This window comes from Triplophysa rosa, linkage group LG13 (assembly GCF_024868665.1).
Source record: "Triplophysa rosa linkage group LG13, Trosa_1v2, whole genome shotgun sequence".
NCBI lineage: Eukaryota > Metazoa > Chordata > Actinopteri > Cypriniformes > Nemacheilidae > Triplophysa > Triplophysa rosa.
In genome coordinates this window covers 17,971,772-17,992,208 of record NC_079902.1, presented here as the reverse complement: position 1 = coordinate 17,992,208, position 20,437 = coordinate 17,971,772, and the positions used below count along the sequence as shown (strand labels likewise).

At 40.3% G+C, this 20,437-nt stretch overlaps 2 protein-coding genes across 4 annotated transcripts in view; one reads left to right on the top strand and one right to left on the bottom strand.

The window, feature by feature from the left end:
- Window positions 1-902: 902 nt before the first annotated feature.
- shisa3 (shisa family member 3) lies at window positions 903-5,236 on the top strand. The gene is made up of 2 exons (XM_057349641.1): window positions 903-1,795; window positions 3,144-5,236. The coding sequence occupies exons 1-2, from the start codon at window positions 1,522-1,524 to the stop codon at window positions 3,725-3,727; spliced, it is 858 nt and encodes a 285-aa protein (XP_057205624.1). The 5' UTR covers window positions 903-1,521; the 3' UTR covers window positions 3,728-5,236.
- Window positions 5,237-5,670: 434 nt separating this feature from the next.
- atp8a1 (ATPase phospholipid transporting 8A1) overlaps window positions 5,671-20,437 on the bottom strand; it is a 102,249-nt gene continuing 87,482 nt past the window's right edge. For all 3 annotated transcript variants that reach the window (XM_057349636.1, XM_057349637.1, XM_057349635.1), the window contains 7 exons: window positions 20,199-20,260; window positions 19,785-19,841; window positions 19,289-19,396; window positions 12,125-12,213; window positions 11,649-11,741; window positions 11,310-11,401; window positions 5,671-8,584 (listed from right to left, as the gene is read on the bottom strand). In XM_057349636.1, coding sequence (XP_057205619.1) covers window positions 8,487-8,584; window positions 11,310-11,401; window positions 11,649-11,741; window positions 12,125-12,213; window positions 19,289-19,396; window positions 19,785-19,841; window positions 20,199-20,260 — 599 coding nt within the window. In that variant the 3' untranslated portion in view covers window positions 5,671-8,486. The remainder of the gene's footprint in view (window positions 8,585-11,309; window positions 11,402-11,648; window positions 11,742-12,124; window positions 12,214-19,288; window positions 19,397-19,784; window positions 19,842-20,198; window positions 20,261-20,437) is intronic.

Here is a 20,437-nt window from a genome sequence, read left to right as displayed (position 1 = left end):
GCGCGCGGCGAGTGTGTGGCTTCTTCTCTCATCAGTGGGAGTGTCAGATAAGAGAGGCGCAAGATGATATAGAGAGGTGTGCGTGATCGCTCCATGTTTTCTCGCACAGCCATGTTTATTTCGGGTTTGTTTATCTTTTGTAATTTTGGGGCTATGTTCTGAAATGAAAGGACAGAGCCTAAGGGGAATTAAACGATAATAGTTTAGTGAATTTAAAATCACATTCACAAATTTGACAAAAAATACAATTAGTTATAAATTAATGAAATGTTAAACATGTGTAAAATGTTTTAAAAATGTAAATGTAATGTAGCCTACAAAATCTAACAAATTGTGACAAAACAAAGGCAACGAAAACCCACATTAACTAGAAAAAGTCTAGTCCAATACAGTGACGGCAAAAACGAAAATAGCCCTAATCCAAAATTTCATCATAAAGTACAGTAATAAAAACAACAAATGATTATTATGACATAAACTATTTTTCTTAATTGTTTGGAGAATCAAAGAGTTCGTTACTAAATATGTGAACAACGAACTGTGAGCCCACGATCGAGCTGTTGTGCCAGTTTTACAAAAAGCAAAACAGCCAGAAGAGGGCACTATCATGACACGAATTTAACTCAAACCCTTTGTTACTCAACTCTTAATCGATCCTCAATTCTTAATTGATTGATTAAACACAACAATTCTAAAAAAAAGAAAACGCAATATTTTAAACACTTTAATTTAAAACATGTTTTTTAATCATATATAAAATACAATAAAACAGATTGAGTCTATCAAAAAGAAAAGAACACACAAAGCAAAGGAAACTGGCCAAATCAGAAAGACAAAGATGTTTATTTTCAAACATTATAGGAAAGCAAATACAGTCTAATTAGGACGAAATACTGCAGCCCATTTCGCGTTCCCAGGGTAACAGGACGCGACATTACCACCTACATGAATGCGCACGTCCAGCCAGGCAGCTGCGTGCGCGTCATAGAAACGGAGTGAACGCATGGGTGAGCATCTCCGGATAAACTCACAAGTGCGGCACATGCAGAGGAGATGCGCGAGCTGCGGACAGCTCTCTACTTCAACCAATACATGATCGCTCGCAAACCGCCGAACTAATTGGAGAACAATTGCACGTTTTACCAGTCTTTTAGGTATTTAAAACTTGTAACTGACAGTGTAATATTGTTTACAATTGATGCATAGCAAAAAATAGACTAAAATGTCAGTAAACTAGTGCGGATGAACGGCGGATAAATCTTTTTCTTTTCTTTAAAGTTTAAATCTCCGCTGGATGGCTACTTTCAACTAACTTTGCTCCGAATGTTGGATATGGATAACAGTCCTTGGAATTGACTCCAGTCTTGTTTATCATGACTGCAATAAATCATATGCGTTACTGGATTACTTTTCCAAATCACCGCTATTTGATTTAAATCTGATTAGGATACCAAGACGCGCGTTTGTGGCGCGCACTCAGTTTTAAGAATAGACTTCATCTACCATCTACATCTCGCCGGTATGGTGCGCTTGTTGAACTGCCTCTTGTTGGGGTATCTTACGTGGAATCTACGGATATCGGATGCCCAGGGAGAGTACTGCCACGGATGGCTGGACACCAGTGGGAATTACCACGAGGGTTTTCAGTGTCCGGAGGACTTTGATACTATGGACGCGACTGTGTGCTGCGGGACCTGCGCGCTGCGCTACTGCTGCGCGGCCGTGGATGCGCGCCTGGATCAGGGGACCTGCACGAATGACAGAGAAGTGGAGAATAACACTCAATACGCTGCCCGTAAGGCAACATTTTAACTCGTATGTTTAGAGCACCAATTACAAATACAAACGAAGCGTCCCATTACTGAGTTTAATCTGGATTTGTTCAGGATAAAGACATTATCATTCAGCATCATAACTCTGAATGCCTATGATGATTTAGAAAATAATTGTGATAATTCAGAACATTTCATTTCCCCAAAATTGTCAAATTGATTGCGGAAGCTGTTTTCTTTAGAAACAATAAACCCCTATTGTTATTTTAGAACGTCAGATATAACACGGAACATTGTAATGTGTTTACATGCTGCTTGTGTAGTCTAGAACAGGGAAACATTTACCGGATATCAAATTAAGCCAGAATTACACCGGATTGGATTACTTCTAATAGCATACTTGTTGATTGCAAAACTATAGAATGTCACAACAAGGATATGTGAAATAAGACCGGGATTGTGGGTCCCCAGAAAGAATAATGTCTTACAAAATGTTTTATTTAGATAAACAGTTTTAAGAATATCGAATTGCAGTCGCACCTGTTGAAATGCTTGACATATTTACTTGAGGTTGAACCGGACACACCTGCACTAGTTCTAAACATTCCATAAGAGAACATAGCATAGAGTATATTGCTTTAACTTTAAGAGAAACACATAGGCTCATTAAAATGACAATACATATGGTAATTATAATTAAATATTGAGGATGTACCAGAATAAAATGACCCTGGGCTACAATTGTACATTGTAAAACGGTTCATAAAAAAAGTGTATTCTCATATAGGGCAGACCACATAATTTGTTTAAATGAGAATCAAGGCTGACGATGATCTCAATATTTGAAACTTCCCAAACACCCTCAAAGCAATATCCAGATAATAACATTATAATCTCATTCCCCTTTCAACATCTTACAGCAATGAACCACATTTATCTAGGTTTATATTAGAAAAATCTTTTTCGGACCTGAAAAAAAACTGCATGTGATGCTATAATCCACATAATCCACCAGTGAGTGAGTATAGCGAAAATAATGTTTATTAATATTTATTCTGTTGTCTGATCCCCTGCCCTAACAATTTAAAAACTACATCATGCACATGATAGGAGTAGGCTAATATGACAAAACATGTGAAATATCTTGATTCAGCTCAACAATAAATGTTATGCTGTTTATTAATATAATTTAAACAGAACAAAATCTGTCACACAACTAATGTAAGCACATTATGGTAAATTCAACAGTTCAAATATTTTTATTGAAAATAATAATGCAAGAAAGTTTGCTATTGAATGGACCCGTTCAGAATAATCATTACTGAACTGCCTTAAGTGTCTCTAACCGCATGTTCTCTTTCACTTTGACAGAGCCCATCTATGTGCCCTTTCTTATGGTGGGCTCAATCTTCGTGGCGTTCGTGGTTGTCGGTTCTCTAGTGGCCGTGTATTGCTGCACCTGCCTGCGACCCAAACAGCCCACCCAGCAGCCGATCCGCTTCTCACTGCGCAGTCAGGGCGAAACCATTCCCATGATCCTCACCACAGCTCCGCCCAGTCTCCGGACACCATCCCGGCAGTCCAGCACGGCCACCACCAGCTCCAGCTCAGCGGGGGGCGGGAGCTCTCTCCGTCGCTTCTCTCTGGGCCGGGTCGATGGGCAGTGTTCTCAACAGCAGCAGCTCTTAATGGTCTCCTCTTCCTCATCCTCGACTCCAGTTTCAGTGGCTCCAACCCAAGCCCTGCTCCTCCCACCACCCCCACCACCCTACAACTCCCAACAGGGCAGTAACTCTCTCCAGCACCCACACAGCCACGGTCAGTTACAGCTGCACCACCAGAGCCTACACCTGGCACAGAGCTCAGGGTTCCTCTTGCCACAACAGTACTTCTTTTCCCTACCCCAAGATCCGTTTTCTGGGAACAAGGGCTTTGCGGACTTCAGCCAGAGCTGACCTGGGGCTTGTTGGTTGCTGGGAAATGCATAAACGGAGATGGACACCAAAGAGCCAGACTTTTACAATGGTGTTGTTGTAGACTCATATTACAGGCCCGATACATCTTTCAGCGAGCGAGATTGGCACTTGTGGGACTGCAACTGGAATTAAAGAGAGCTGTGTGGGTGCTCCAGGCAGCTATGACTGGCTAGATAGTCGAGCTTGAGGTATGGCTTTGCAGTAACGCAAAGAACAAAATGTTGGCTGGAATGAGACAAACATTTAAGTCTTGGATAGCAGAGCATACGATACTAGAACTTGGATGCTTACTTCAAAGCACATACGTCTACTATTCATCATATCTCTTATGCACTTTCGGTCTGTTTACATGATAAAGAGTTCTCTAATGTTGGAAAATACCAGTCTTATGTGACATCTTGCTGGATCATTAATTCACAATAAGGAATTGTGAAAAAATGTTTCTCGACAATCTCAGCCCCATTTTAGGGGTAGGGCACACAAACAGTGCCTTCTAGGAAATGGTGGATTTCTAGGAATGCTTGTTGCTTGTATTTTCTGATAGGATCAGATTAAAGATTTAATTACAAGACAAAGATTATTTTGTCCAAGGGAAACAGGCAAAGCGCTTGTTTATTATATTTGCTTCATAAATGGACACCACGGACCACATTCTGTTCTTAACTTCAAATGAATGAAACACAGCTATCGCTAGGACAGTTTCTATTTTCGATGTTCTGGTGAAAGCTTCCATTTTGTATAATTTGTAACAATCTGAAAGCCATTATCGACTTACATTGGCAAAACATTTTGTATTTGTTATATTTTATGGGCGAGGTTTTGTAAATGGCCGTGTGTTTATAAATGTACAGACCACCTGGAACGACATCATGGGGTAGCAGAGGGGGCCTTTAACTAAGTATTAAATTCACTAACCAACAGTGTTTTCAAGTTAAATTAAACCATTTTTTCCCTTTGACCTGTGGTTCTTTTGACTAATCGCTTCGTTACAAAAACAGTTTTCCCAATATTTCAGATCGAAAAGGATGTGGATGACACATTTAAAGAAACCTTAAAGAAATCACTTAAATAAAAACGTCTATTAAGAATCAATTACATTCCCAAATCCTGTTAGTCAGAATGGGGAAATTTTAGTCATTCTTACATATGGAGTCTTGAATATGTCTAGGCACACAATCTCTGGATAGATTTACAAATAACCAACATAAATCAACTGCTGTTATTGGAATAACAATTCTATTACGTCACTGACCAACATCACAGTGATGATATATTATATATCATAACTACAACAGTGATGCCATCTATTTAAATAGTACTGACATATCACTGCCTTTTTCTGTTTAGATTGATGTGATCATTTAGAGTAGCGATATCAAAGAAATTTGACTGAAAATTCTGCACAACACAGATGATAAATACAGTACTATGGTACTAGTATATTCCTATACTTGACTGCTGTATTCTGTATCAGAGAGTAAAAGCTAAAACTTACTTATGATCAACAAATATTCAAACTCAGATTGTGTTGTAATAGCATTTTAAGAGTTTAACCATTATTAAAAATAATAATGTAATGACAACAAATAAGTGCTCTCTTATAGCCTTCTTATAAGTGAAAAACACATATAGCAGAGATTTAACCATGTACAACAGGTTTCAGAATAATATAACGCTTTTGCAATTAATGCTCGACCTGCATTGGTCTAGACAGGAAAGCTTTATACTTTTTGGAATTCATGGTATGGAAACAGTAGAGATTATTGCCAAACCTTGTGTTCAATGAATCCCTGTTGGAGAGTCAGTTGATCTGTACTGGCAATATCTTGTTAACATATGATCAGTAATTCGACTTCTGGTACATTATTGTTTCAATAATAATATAACTTGAATATCTAAAAAAGGAAATTAGAAAGAAGAGCTTCGGTTGCAATGTTTATTTCAGTAGTCCTTTATGGCAGTTAAAGACGACACTTAAAAGTTTGCAGTTCCAACATGCTAAACAATCGTTGAACAAAAAGACATAAACGAAAGATTTAAAAGCAAAACAAAACACCCAATAGAGAATTCAAACCAAAGTGCATTTTCATTCTTTAAAGTGACCGACACTAGAGGCTTACAATTAACATTTAGGCTTAACCGAAGAATGATTTTCCATTCATGCATCACTTCGACAGACGACATTTCAGAAAGCAACAGTCCGAGCCTCTATGTCACGTCATACATACTGTACGTAACATCAGAGGGCCATAAATTCAGCGTTAGAACCAGTGAGACGACCCACAACAAACAAACAGACCAATCAATAGCACATCTTAAGAAACAAAATGCACATTACCATAAATGTAGCCTTCTATTCTTGTTGTGTAAAAAAAGACATATCGGCTTGAAGAAGAAGAAGAGTTGCACTGAGATCGGAAACTAAATAACAAACATATACATCCATCCAAGATAAATAATATTGCAACTGATAATCAAGTAGATAGAAGATATTAATCACATAAACTATTAAAAGAGTGCACTGTGCAACATCTCCGGTCAAGCTTTAGCAGAGCTTCATACGAACAGAGATACATAAAGAGACTCACACACTTAAACCTGCACACACACCTGTTAACATACAGGGCCATGCATCTGCATATAGCTCACCTTAGTATACCTGGAGTCGTGCAGACGAACAAAACAAGCAGCACCACACAATCAGACCAACAGGACTTCACACATTCTCAACCATTTCGAGTCTCTCAAGCAAACAGGGCGATTCACCAAGAGACCGACCTTAAAACAATAAATGGACATGCATACCGAAGGGATCGAGACATATGCTCGCACGGCCGCACGTAACGTTACACAAACACGCATCCTTAGCTCACATGCACATGCAGACGACACACGTTGCGCAGACACGCTGTACAAAACGTGCTCTCCCACGGGGAGAAGGAAACTAACGCACAAACTCCACCATCAAATAAAGAAGCGTCAATACGACAGTTGTAGTCACAGGCAAAGCTCATGAACCACCACCGGTTTGTGAAGAGGAGCCACAAAAGAGGGACACGGTTTCATTACAAAGCAGGTCGGTCCAAAAAGTCACACTTAAGTCCAATATAAAAATACAAATTCACAAAATAACTATTGAGACAGTTGTATCGATACGGGTGTGGCGAAATCCTCCGTTCTTCTATGCTAATGGCACTTGCGTTTGAAGGATTGAAACGGTGTTGTGGAAATTGTTGAATAAATGTTACGGCGGACAACGCATTATCAAACAGGACCATAAACCGTTCAATGTGAGGCTTAAAAATATCTCCTCACACTCCTATAGCAGCCTGATACAATATGGACAACATATGAGATGGACGATGTCGTTATTTTGGTCTAACTTAAAGGGATACTTCACCCAAAAATGAAAATTCTGTCATCGAGTTGTTCCAAATCTGTATATATTTCTTTGTTCTGATTTACATAGAGAAAGATATTTGGAAGAATGCTTGTAACCAGACAGATTTTGCCTCCAATTGACTACCATAGTATGAAAAATTACATTATAATTTTTTGTGCTGTTGAACACAAAATAAATTTTCAAGAATGTTGGATAGCAAACAGTTCTGGGGCACTTTTAACTACCATTGTTTTTTTTCCTACTGTGGTAATCAATGGGGGGGCAAAATCTGTCTGGTAATAAGCATTCTTCCAAATATCTTTCTCTGTGTTCATCAGAACAAAGAATTTTATACAGATTTGGAACAACTCGAAGGTGATTAAATGATTACAGAATTTTCATTTTTGGGTGAAGTATCCCTTTAAGCGTGCTATACCGCTACCTATTCTCTGAAATTCTATCTCACTGGGGAAAAACAGTTCCTGTTAGGCACCTTTGTGATCATTGCAGCCGTGTAATATGTGGATTGCAGAGACTTGTTCAAGAGAGCCGTTGAAATGATGCCAAATTGTATAAAATGACAGATCCGTGCGAGCTGAAAGAGATCTGAAAGAATCAGGCACGATAAACTGACTGACGAGGAAAATCCACAAATATCTCACAAATAAACAAAAAACAACAACATCCAGTTATGGTAGAAGGCAACAACACATGTAAGGCCTTATAATGTTCGATTTAACGTGAAAATAAAAAGTTGGGTGTAAAGTGGTCACATTAGTGCAGAAAGCATTTAACAAGTGTAAAGGACCACATAACAATTGTTTTCCTATGATTTCTTTAAAACAGGGACTGCATTCATATTGTTCTTTGGAACGTGAAACTTTAAATGCAAATAAAAAACAACTATACACTAAAAACAAAAAGGGAACATTCTGACCAACAGATGTGGCATTAATAAACAGGACGTCACAGTTGAAGAGCACACAAACGTTTCTCGACACCTTCATCGTCACATTTTTGGCTGCAACACTCAGAGCCGAAGGAATGGTGGAGGAGAGGAGAGTCAGTTCTTCACGTTTGCTCTCCTCCACTTGACAAATCACAAATTTATACTGACCGCACACTGGGCAAAAAGTATTCTAGCACAGTGCTTGTGTCTGCTGTTCAACAGACAACCCCTTAAATCTTTGTTTCCTTTCAAAGCCCGAGATGAGAATATCTCTCCCCTACCCAAACATGCTTTTCATATCTGTTGTTGCCCAGGGTTCCCCCAGGCTGGCCAAAGATAGACCGACAGGCTGACGGCATTTAAAAGTAGAGTGGCCGCGGAGGGTGGGGGGACCATCGAGCCGGATCTCACCACTCATTGGTCCGCTGCTTGGTGGTGTCGTAGGCTCTGATGACCTCAGACTGGGACAGCACTCCGTTCTCATCTTGAGAGAATGCGTAGCCATCTGTAAACAGGTCGGGGAGAACATGCGTAAGACAAACATACTGACACTAATGTTCTGCTGGAAAACATCCAAACTTCAAACTTCAGGCAAGATGATACAAACAAAATCATTAAAACATGAGATAAGCAAAACAAGTCGCAAAATTATAACAAAAAAAAGCTTGAAAGCAAAAAGCTGTTGGTTTAATCAAACACAACACACTGGGATGTGCTTTGTTATCTACAAACTTGAAAAGGGGATCCAAGGGACTGTGGATTATTCGTTCTCATGAGGAATTGACTAAAAATAAATCGTGCGTGGCCCGATTCTAGATTTTGCGAGTTGGTTTACAGTGCTAAAGGGATAGTTCACCCAAAACTAAATATTCATTCAAAACCTGTATATGACTCTTTCTTCTGTGGAACACAAAATAAGGTATTTTGAGAAATGTCTGAGTGGTTTTGTGTCCATACAATGGAAGTCAATGGATGTTGTCTGGTTACTAACGTTCATCAAAATATCTTCTATGTTCTGCAGAAGAAAGTCATACAGCTTTGCATGAGTAAATGATGAAAGATTTTGATTTTACGGTTAACTATTCCTTTAAATTGTAGATGATTCATGTTAATACTAGGGCTGTCAAACGATTAATCGCGATTAATCGCATCCAGAATAAAAGTTTGTGTTTACATAATATATGTCTATGTACTGTGCATAATAATTTTGTAGTCATTAACACATACACATACAGGCATATATTTAAGGAAAATCTAAAAATTAATAAACATTTATATATCATTTCAATTATTAGTAAATATAAATAAATACATGTAAATATTTCCTAAATATGTATTCATGTGTATGTGTTTGTATTTATAAATACAACATTAATATGCACAGTACATAGACATATATTATGTAAACACAAACTTTTATTCTGGATGCGATTAATCGCGATTAATCGTTTGACAGCCCTAGTTAATACCATTGCTTGTTGGTCCATCATTGCAACCCATGCATCTGAACTGGCTGTTTAAAATGTAACAAGTACATGAAATAAAGTTTTGCGTGCTTAAACACGGCACTGAAGTATTTCAAAATGTGTAATTCCCACTCCTGTAAGAATGGAGTCTAGTAAACCCTGGCAACGACCTACATACAGTACACTAATACACCTAAAATGACTGAATATAGTTGCATTGGTCAAATTAAAGGAGGTCAGTTGTCTGCAGGAAGACATCAGTATGCACGACATCCTGACTGCTTGCTTCCAGAAATAAACAACAAAATTCAGATCGGTCTCACAGGGGACCTCTAGAAACCAGCAATGGCGCTGTGGGTGGGCTGGCAGAGATGATCCGAGTGGTCAATAGTAATTATCTTGGCAGACTCCAAATGGAAGTTAGGAAATAAGACACTATGAGTGTTGGAATGTCCGATTATTGATTCTACTTAACCGAGTACCTTTAAAAACAAAACAAGAACCATCTCATTTTAACAAATGGGGCTATTTGAAGGCTCTAAAGCAAACTACAATTTGGACTCTGAATCAAACTAGTCAAGTATTCCACATTCACAATTTCACTCTCACTAGTGCTATGGTCTCTACAGCACTGCACACTGGGACTAGACGTTTGATGTATGACTCACCTTACGTCTCATTTGACTCAACCTCTACCTGCTGGCCTGGGGCGAACATGAAAGAGGCCGAGGAGGGCAATGCATTGTGGGAATGATAGCGGGACATTGAAATGATTAAACATGACTCATTCAAAACATAGCAGCACATGCGTAGGTGGGAAATGAGAGGGACGTTAAGGAAAGCACAGGTTGTGATGCTTTTGACAGGTAATTGTAATGCTTTGCGGTGTGAGCTAAGGGTAAGAATGCATCTAAGGACATTAGACTATCATTGAACATCCCTCATCCTCACCTAAAAGCAAAACACAAAGAATAGAGCAAATAAAGAAAGGTAATGAACAGAAACGTAATCTAAAACTAAAATGCAAAGAAATAAAGCGGTGGTTCTCAACAGGTTTTGCCTCCAGACCCAAACTGGCAGTGAAATGCATTTAGCGTTGTATTTTGTTTTGCGCAATTTTATTTTTTCTCTGCTAACCTGCGACTGTGGCTCGCAACCCACCAGTTGAAAACCACTAAAATAAAGTGTGTAAAAACCCCAAATGTAGTTTACAAGCAGCTCAGGAGAGGAAATGTTAGTCAGTTCATAAGTGTTTGTGTCAATCCTGTGTCGCTACCTATATTACAACCTCATAAATCTGCAGGTGTTTTAATTAACAGTCGCTTTTGGACTGTGATGTCCTCACAATTCTCCAGATTTGACTTTTAAGCTCTCATGTCGAGTCTCCCGGACCCACAGCAGCTGCCCGGTGGCATCACACCCTCCAACATGAGCTTTGTTAGCGCAGCTGTCGCATTAGAGCGATATTACAGATGCATTACTGCAGCTATTATCTGCAGTTGTTGAGAACAACCGTCCTCACCTAATTCTCAGGGGTTTTGGTTCAGGTTTGTATATCTGTGAGATTCTGCAGCTGTGCATCCATGACCCCCCGCGTGTGAGCGTGAACCTGCATTTGGATGCTGCAGATGGGTATGGAGGGGTGTGTGTGAATCAGTGATTCTGGGTGAGGCTGTCTGTGGCGTCTGCACTGTGGAGAGCGTGTGGGCGTGTCTGCGTCCGCCCGCGTGTGCGTGGCAGTGCACATGTGTGACGCTGACGTACGGAGGATGTTCTGCTGCATGGAGTCGGATCGGTACAGACTGACGGTGGTCTTCTTGAACACGTTCTTCAGAAGCTGGGCCCTCTCAGTCAAACTGCAAAGAACAGGAAACGTTTGTGAGATCATACATATCCACATAAAGAGCGTCATTGCGGTCTCGACAGATCAAATGAAACACAAACTTCCTGATTGTCTCCGGCGAGGGGTTGAGGAGACAGAATGAGACACACACGGGCTGGGAGAGCAGCCATCGGGATCATTTATACTTGGAGGTGATTCCTGCTGATCCGCTCGTTTTGCGTATTCAGTTTTATTATGAGTGGATGAGAAATGGCCCTCACCTCTTTCCATGCACCACGGCTCCGGGGTCTTTGGACAGCGCCTCCAACTCCTGCACTTCATCCACCAGGGTCTTGAAACACACCTTCTTCATGCTGACATGCAAAAAAAAGACACAAATTTACAATTACAGAACACCGATTTTATTACATATGCAATAGCAAACAAAAATAAACGATAAAATATTGTTTTAATTACTTTTAAAGATATAATAGACAGCAGCTGTCTTATTAGTACGTGATACTAGGGTAATGGTAGATTTGGCATTCCATTCTTGCCACAAAAATGAACAGGGATCATTTTACACTCAGGATAATGTTTAACCGATGACGCCATAACGGCCAAACTATCAAAATATACAAACTGAAGAAGATGAGAAGAACATGGAAACCCTAAACTACTGCAGTAAATCAGACGGTGACCACATAGGAAGATGAATTGACGTGTGGTTGGCTGGTACTGAAGAAACTCAACTCACACTTTGTATGCCACATCAAACACCAGAGAGGTGATGGGAATAAAGATCAGGCCCATCCAGAAGAGTCCTGAACTGAACATCATGTCTGCCTGCAAAACACAACCAGTGAGATGAGAAAGAGCACCCAAGAGAATCTGCGGCTGGCTTGTAACGTACTTCAGCCACCAACTTGACCAAACCTTTAAAAACAGTTAACTGGAGGACTTGAATCTGTTATATTTTAAATGTGAGTGAAGTATGTAAAGACAGACAAAAATGAGAGACAAGCGAGTTTAGAGCTGTGAGGACACAACCCAGACCACATCTCTAAAACGTGGAGAAATGCTTAACCTTGATCCCAGAAAACCTTGACCTGTTGTTGCCACATTGATCTTGTCATATGAAACAGTGCATGTGTGCAAATGTCCAAGTATTCAAATAAGAGTGTTCTTTAGTCTCTTTTGGACTCTAAACTGCGCAATAGACAACAACAAAAATGGGGTTTCCAAATTCAACATTTTAAACCTGTGCTGGGATGTTTGGGAGATAACAAAAGCATTATTTTCGTCATATTTTAAAACATCCAAACTAAGGTATGCACTATCCGTTATCACGGATGTTACCGGCAGCGCAGCATGGTACTAAGTGCAAAACTCAGACACATAAGTCTTCATTACTTGAATGAAACAGTTCAAAGCGGCAGATGGATAAATGTTCAAATAAATCCCAAATTGGATCCTAATGAACGTATCTCAGAAAACTCGCTCAACCAAAACAAACGGCCAATGCATTTTTTCAACGAGAGCCAGAGCAAAGCCACTATCTGAACGTTCGTCTGCCAAAATACACCCGGGAATTAAATAAACAAGCGCTGAGGAGATTTTCATTAGTCTTGGACTGGGTGGGATTGAGACAAACACATCGGTAATGAAGTAATAACATTAAGGTCTTTAAAATCATAAATCTCTCTCGATAATTACAACGCCCAGAATAAAGAATCTTTTCCACGTAAAACGCAAATTGCATTAGCCGCAGCCAAAATTGAACAGCGTGAAACTGTCTGCCGTCTGCGTAGAAGCTTGAAAATACGAAAGCGTGAGACAGTAAGAGAGAAAGAAAGGGTGCTCTGTGGTTTCTCCAGGCCTGACTCAGGAGACAGGGACACTCTGAGTCTGGCGTAGGCTGCGAGTTCCAGTCGCCTGTTTTCTTTGGCCCAGCTGTGCTGAAAATACCTGTCATTAAATGTCAAAGAGCACTGAGCCGCCCCTCGTGTCGCTATTCACCGTACGTGCTTGTGCCACTTGTCTAAACTCGGCGCTCCCAGACAAATCAACTTCCTGTTATCCAAACCAGCACAAAGTCACACCTGCCAGCTCCGATCTACCGACCGACGGTCTCAGGTGTTCGCAAATGAGCTAATCTGTTCGCCATTACAAGAAAACAGACTTTGATGTCTGACAAAACATCACGGAGGCCGGAAACCCCAAAATGACTGGATATCAAAATGGCTTCCTCTCCTCCCGTCACTGACCCTGAATGAACAAACGTGTTCAGTGTTTCCAAGAGGTATCGGAGAAAATTGGGCACGGGTGAGGGGATTTTCATGTCCTGGTGAAATGTGACTGCTCTATAATTTTCTCTTTGATAATAGCGGTTTAATCATTTTCGTTGCAAGAATAACATACTAAACAATCAGCCAGGACGAGAGGGGCTCGAAAACATTCTAAATATGAATGAGACCCGTGGTGGGAATGTTTGATTATATTTCAATTACAACACTAATGTTTCCTGCTATGTTGTATTGTATAAATACTCCAAGAAATCGAAATATGTAGCTAAGAATTGCATTTTTTTCACAATGTAAGACATGACAACGATAACTCATTTTTATTTTTTGACATCATTATTTATGTAAAAAAATGAATCAAAATATGGCAGGCTGCTGGTATACGTCTAGGACAGAATAATAAACTGTCGTATTCTCGTCTCTGCTCGTCTATTCTCGGGCAGTCAAGCTTGTCAGCATCAACAGCGACGACTGTTTTGACAGAACATCAAGTCTCTGTGTTTCTTCTGGACACACATTCTCAAACACACACAATCAAATGCCGTCATTCTTCCAATGTCAGTTTTTCCAGTTTCTCCATTCAAACTAGTACAACTTTGTTTAAAGAAAGAGAGACAAAAATTTCAGGTCATTTTAGTCTTTTTGTGCAGCTTGACAGATGTGGTCACTAAAAACTCTCAAAATACAGAAAATGACTGCATAGTTTCTTCCAAACACTTTTTTGTATTTCATGAAACGTAATATTGTAAGAGTCGTTTTGTAAGGAAACTCATTCCGTAAAAACCACAAACTGTTAAAACTGCATAAATGCACTATATCATGTTTACAAGTACATCGAAAAGCAGTCCTACACGTCGCATCCTTTGCCATAAGTGTGTGTGGTTCAGTATTTGAAGGTTGCTTCACAAAAGCGATTCAACAACTGTTAGACTCTCACATTACATAGGACTTGGCCACATTTTAAGTTCAGCTAAGACTAAATCTGACACAACATGGAAACAAATTTGTAAACCACCGTAAAAGACATGCACACAACCCTTCAAGCACAAATGGTCGTTTATCAAAACTGTCAGCCGCACAGCAATGGACAATTCGATCAAGTCTTTCAAAACGCCAAATCCAACGTTGACAGATTCTATTAGCACTTAAAACAGAAAAATCAAGTTTGAGCGTTTATCATTCAGCCCCACGTGGTGACGTCCTCCAGTGATTGACAGGCTGGATTAACTGTGCCTGGCCGCACTAACCAGCAGTTCGACTGCTCATGCCTGCCAGTGATTACGCTGACCCAAGAATGTTAATGTCGCCTATTGTGATGGTAAATATAAGATGAGAACAATTTAGACATGGACATTCACCCTTTGGCATTAGAGACTAAATTCTAGCAAGGAGCAAAAGCCGACTTTCTCCATCCTCACAAATATCCCACTTGCAGCTCATTAAAATATGCTTTTATTATAAGCCGAAACGATCATTCAAAATGCATAACGTCCACTTGTGTACAGCTTGACCATTTTTCATTTGTTTCCAGAAGGGAAAGTTGTGAGTTTGTGAGTCGGCAGAACTTGTAAAGCAAAGATATTCACAGTTCCAAAAGGCCAGATCGTGAGATGCATGGCTGGATGCCCACCTAATGCCTGTTGTTTTAGAAAGAGAGAGAGGCCTAGTTCAGGGGCTTGCACAAACATCAGTTTTCAGATGCTTTCATAACAAGGCGTGAGGGAGAGATGACCACAATGCCCTAAAGTGAGAAAACAGTGAAAACAAACCCCCTGACATCCCATCACCCCCTTTTCTATTAGGAAAAAAGAAGATATTTTGAAGAATGCTGGTAACCAAACAACATTGGCCTCCATTGACTTCCATTGTATGGACACGAAATCACTGGGGTATTTCTCACAATATTTTCTTTTGTGTTTCATAGAAAGAGTCATATACAGGTTTTGAACAAGATGAGGGTAAATAAATGATGATTTTTTATTTTGGGAGAACTATCCCTGACGCCCCGTTCAGACTGCCAATGACACACAGCGACAAAGCGAGGCGATGTCATTCATTTCAATGGAGAGCCGGCGGCATGAGCAACAGTGACCGTTGGCGACAGGAAGTGGGTGTGTCTAGCGTCACGACAAAGTTGAGATTTGCTCAACTTAATGCAAATGATGAGCGACTTTCTGGGGCGACTACCAATATGTAAAGGTCTTTGCACATGCAGTCCGAAATTTTCGTATGCGTTTTTTCGTATTAGGCTCTCGTTTGTACGGTGTCTCTGAATTGTTAAAAAAGGCCACTCAAAATGCTTGACATATGCAAAAAACGCAGAAAATCGAACCCGGTCCGAATTTTTTCATGACGGACGAAAATATCAGAGGCAGTGTGTGACAACGTGAGGTCGCATTTATTTTTTAACGTGCGGAAATTTCGGACGCAAATTTCGGACTCATTGTGCAATGGGCTTAAAGCAGCGGAGCTCATGTCATCTGTCTCTCGTCAGTTACTGCAGGGTTTGTTTATAAATCTTACTAGAGCAACCAAAGCTAGGAACGTCTTCTAACGACCTCGTAGCAAGAGACTAGTGACACACAGCGACACAGTCGCTGGCGGTCTGAACGCACCTTTAGACACAAGAAGCTCAAACTAGTGCTGACATTGTGTGAACATGCACACTGGTGACTCCATTAATATTTTTTGTATGCAACACCAAAATCAGCTATAGTATCAAACAGAAATATGGACAGAGGTTGACAATTGTTAAAGCCTCTACCATTTTGCTTGTTTTATATGACGTCAATAGTAAAGTGAGAGAAGTCAGAGTTTCCAGTTTTTCTTTTTCAATTCAACAAACAAAGTCAGAAACGGTCCACAACATGAATGTAACTTAAGATTTTAGACAGGAATTTCTTGACAGGTTGTGTTCAAAAAGATCTGAAATAGAGCAGATCAGCTCTCTCTCTCACACACACACACACACGCACACGCACACGCACACGCACACGCACGCACGCACGCACGCACGCACGCACGCACGCACGCACGCACGCACGCACACGCACACACACGCACACACACACACACGCGCACACACACGCGCACACACACGCGCACACACACGCGCACACACACACGCACACACACACGCACACACACGCACACGCACACGCACACGCACACGCACACACTTTTTACAGTTACTACTTACAGTTTCCAGTAAGTAGTTGCAAGATGAGTGTTAGGCAGCAGTTTTATCTGCTGATAGGGAGAGTGAACCGCTAAAGGTGAAATCTAGCACATCAAAGAGAATGCAACAAGATGAATGACCTCTCTCTCACATACACGCACACACAGATACCAGGTGCGCTTGAATAAAGCCGACCTGTTGCATTCAATGGAAGAGCGAGAAAGAATGTGATGCAGAATCACATTCTATGCAGCTGAAATCTCAGTGTTGCGTCACTTTTCTGACCTCTGAAGAACTTTTACGTGCTGTTTTATTGCTCATGTTATTTTCATTACAGCGTTACCTTAACTTTACATGCTTCTGAAGGGCAAATGAAAGACGTGCTTGTTGTGCATTAATGACACGACTTTGTGAATATGTGAGATTAGGAATGTGTGAGTGTGTTTGTTTGCAGAACTGGACTGTTGTCATGGCGTGGTGACGGCTGAAAACGCAGCCAACATTTGATGTTTAGCTGTAATTCACCATGACAGACTATCTCCGTGTCATTGATTAAAAGTAGTCACACTTACTTAAAATACTATAGTAAATACTATAGTAAAGCCATTATATTCTTCTGGATCTGTTCTCTAAGAACACTTCTTGTTCTCTCCCAAGACCCTCAGGCAGCCGTGACTGCACAGTCAGAGACCCATGTGAGGTGGCCCAGAGTTCAGGTGCGCCCTCGCTCACGTGACCCACCGCCTGTCCCTGATATCTGATGTAGTGCCGTTGCCATGGTTCCCAACGGCATTGGGTTACCCCCGGCCTCTGGGGTATGATCAACTCTACCGTCGTACATGTACCAGATAAAAGATCCCACTTGACTGGCCATTCAGGATGGGTGTAGAGGACACGTGAGGTTGCCGGTACAACGCCAGATCCTGGGATACGAAGCCTATGAGAACTTTTAAACATAGCCCACAGCGTGTGACAACAAAGTGTCTCCCATTGAAGTCTAGACATTATATCAATAAACAAAAAATATAAAGTCAACTTGGACTACCTTTGAAAGAAAACAACACCAAGGTATTATAAATACACACGTTTTTGGAAGATCTGTCTGGACTCTGCAGGAACGAGCTGATGTATGTTTTCAAACAGCTCTTCCTCACAGGTGACACAAATATTGGCTATTATGTTCCATTAGGAGATTATGAGGTGAGAAAAGAGCCGAGACCTTCTGTGCCCCGAGGCCTCATTGAGGTGTAGAGTTTCCAGCTCCCGCTCAGTCTAATGAACGCACAGAGAACTCTTAATGCTCAGATTATTGCACAGATAGTGTAGTGCCCGAGGCCAGAGAGAGAGGGTGGTCTGAGTGTGCTTTATATCACCTGACACATCCACAACCCCAGGGAACAAAATCTGCTCAAGAATGCCATCTGAAATTTGACAAAAACTTACAAAAGATGAGAAAAAATCTTTCTTTTTTTCTTTCAAAAATATAATAAAAAACTTTTTAAAACCTAATACGTTTAGGTTAGTCTAATTTGCTTATTTATTTATATAATTTTGTGTATTTAACTAGGGCTGTCAAACGATTAATCGCCCATCCAGAATAAAAGCTTGTGTTCTGTGCATATTAATTTTGTATTTATAAACACACACATACATGCATATATTTCTAAAAAAATTATAAATGTTTATGTTAGTCTAGTTAGCATTTTAGGACTTCCATCGCTCCAAAGTCTATGGTTTTTTTAATGGGTTTTTGATAAATCGCCCGAAATAAGGTCTGTGGTTAACAAAACCTCTAAATATTTTCACGTTTTATTCTATGACATAAAACACACCAGTTCTAACCCGCTTGTGGTTTTTTAAAGCCTTATTGTGTCTTAAAAACGTCAGTTGCTAACAAGTTGCTAAAAGCGACTACTTCCTTTGGCGGGGACGTTAGACATCATCGCGCATATAAAGCTCACAAATAATCCAACATGGGCACAAATCTCTTAAAACATAGACGCGGACTCATTCACGGAGTAATTACTTACCAGGGAACACATTTCTATTAAAGTTTAAAAGAGTTGTCGGAGGCTTGGTGGTGGTGACATTGATATCGAGTGACCTTAAGTGTAGTCGGTTTATAGCATCTTTTACTTCTGACGATTGTATTTCGGCTTCAAAGGGAACAAATGTTGTGTTAATTTGTAAAGATTATCTTGATAGACAAAACGTGCAAACATCATTTTTGCGATCTTCCAAAAGTCTATGGGAAAAATGCATAGGCTTTCGGTCGAGGGAACCAGCACGGCACTTACTTCCGGGTTAGCCTACAAAAATCTCTGAGTTACTGGATAGCTGGACAAATGTGTGGTTCAGTTCGTAGACTTAATTACGTTTGCGGAATCATGTTTTGCCCAAGAAACAGTTTTAATCTGGAAAAAAAACAGTTGCATATTACCTCTCCTGACATATCCGGGGCCAGAGGGATCATTGGCCATAAAGAAGAGTAGATGCCGAAGAAGACTATCCACAATCCAATGCTGCCCCAGATGGCAATGTGACTGAACTGTGAGCCAGAGGAGATCAGAAAAAACATATTAAGTTAAAAAAAGACACGCTAACACAGCATAAAACTGCATTCTAACTAATGTATCATATTACAGCTGAATAATAGATTTACATTTTTATGATAAGTAACAGCAAAACCTACCAAAGAATTTTGTGTGTGAACACGAATCATGTGTGCAGCATGATAAATGAATGTGTCGATTGTTTATGATATGCACATCACATGATCAAATCAAAATAACCACTGAAGCTCACTGTAAACATCAGGAGCACAAATGTTCCCAAATCACACAAAAATCACATGACTGTGAAAGTTACACTCGTGAAATTCATGCGCAGCATGTGCGGAAACAGTGAAACGGAAGAAGAGACATTCAAACCCTCACCATGGTCCAAGACGACGTCTCTAACCCAGCTTTCAAACAGACCGTGATCACCACAAACTGTAAGAGACACATTTTCTTATCTTCATTTGCATTTACATATAAACATTACACTGAATTTACATAAACATTACACTGAAATGACCTAATATCAACAGAGAGGAATATCCAAACAGGTTCTCGTTTGAAATGAAGCAGATCAGCTTTATTTTCATTTCATTACATAAAACGTTGGCGAAAAAGTTAGCGAGAACCCGGTGCTGCCGGACTGACTCCAGAAGGAACATTTCACAGCGGGACGACCGGTACAAAGTGTCAGACGACAGTCAGGACACAGAGATGCTTTTGTGAGGATTCGGGAGTCTTTTCTGGAGACGCACAGATAATGGAGGGTCTGAAGGGCTCGAACACACTTACTGTGTAAACCATGTTGCCTAAGAGGAGATAGTCTGGTGTCTTTCCGTTTCCAAAGACCGTGTCTGTGGAGAGAAATCAACAAGAAAGCTTTTAGATGGGAGGTTTGCATGCTAATGCACACACAGACATGTACAAACAAACAGGTCTGCGGTAAAGTGTGTAGACAATATTACATTATTTTACTGAATTCAAGAGAGGTCTAATGGTCTAAACAGAGAGGGCCTGACACAATGTATACT

What these genes read in the sequence shown, in the direction of transcription:
- shisa3 (XM_057349641.1), top strand. Translation starts at nt 1,522, where the DNA reads ATGGTGCGCTTGTTGAACTGCCTCTTGTTGGGGTATCTTACGTGGAAT. An exon ending in TAACACTCAATACGCTGCCC is followed by an intron (nt 1,796 to 3,143) that starts GTAAGGCAACAT and finishes TCACTTTGACAG; the next exon opens with AGCCCATCTATGTGCCCTTT.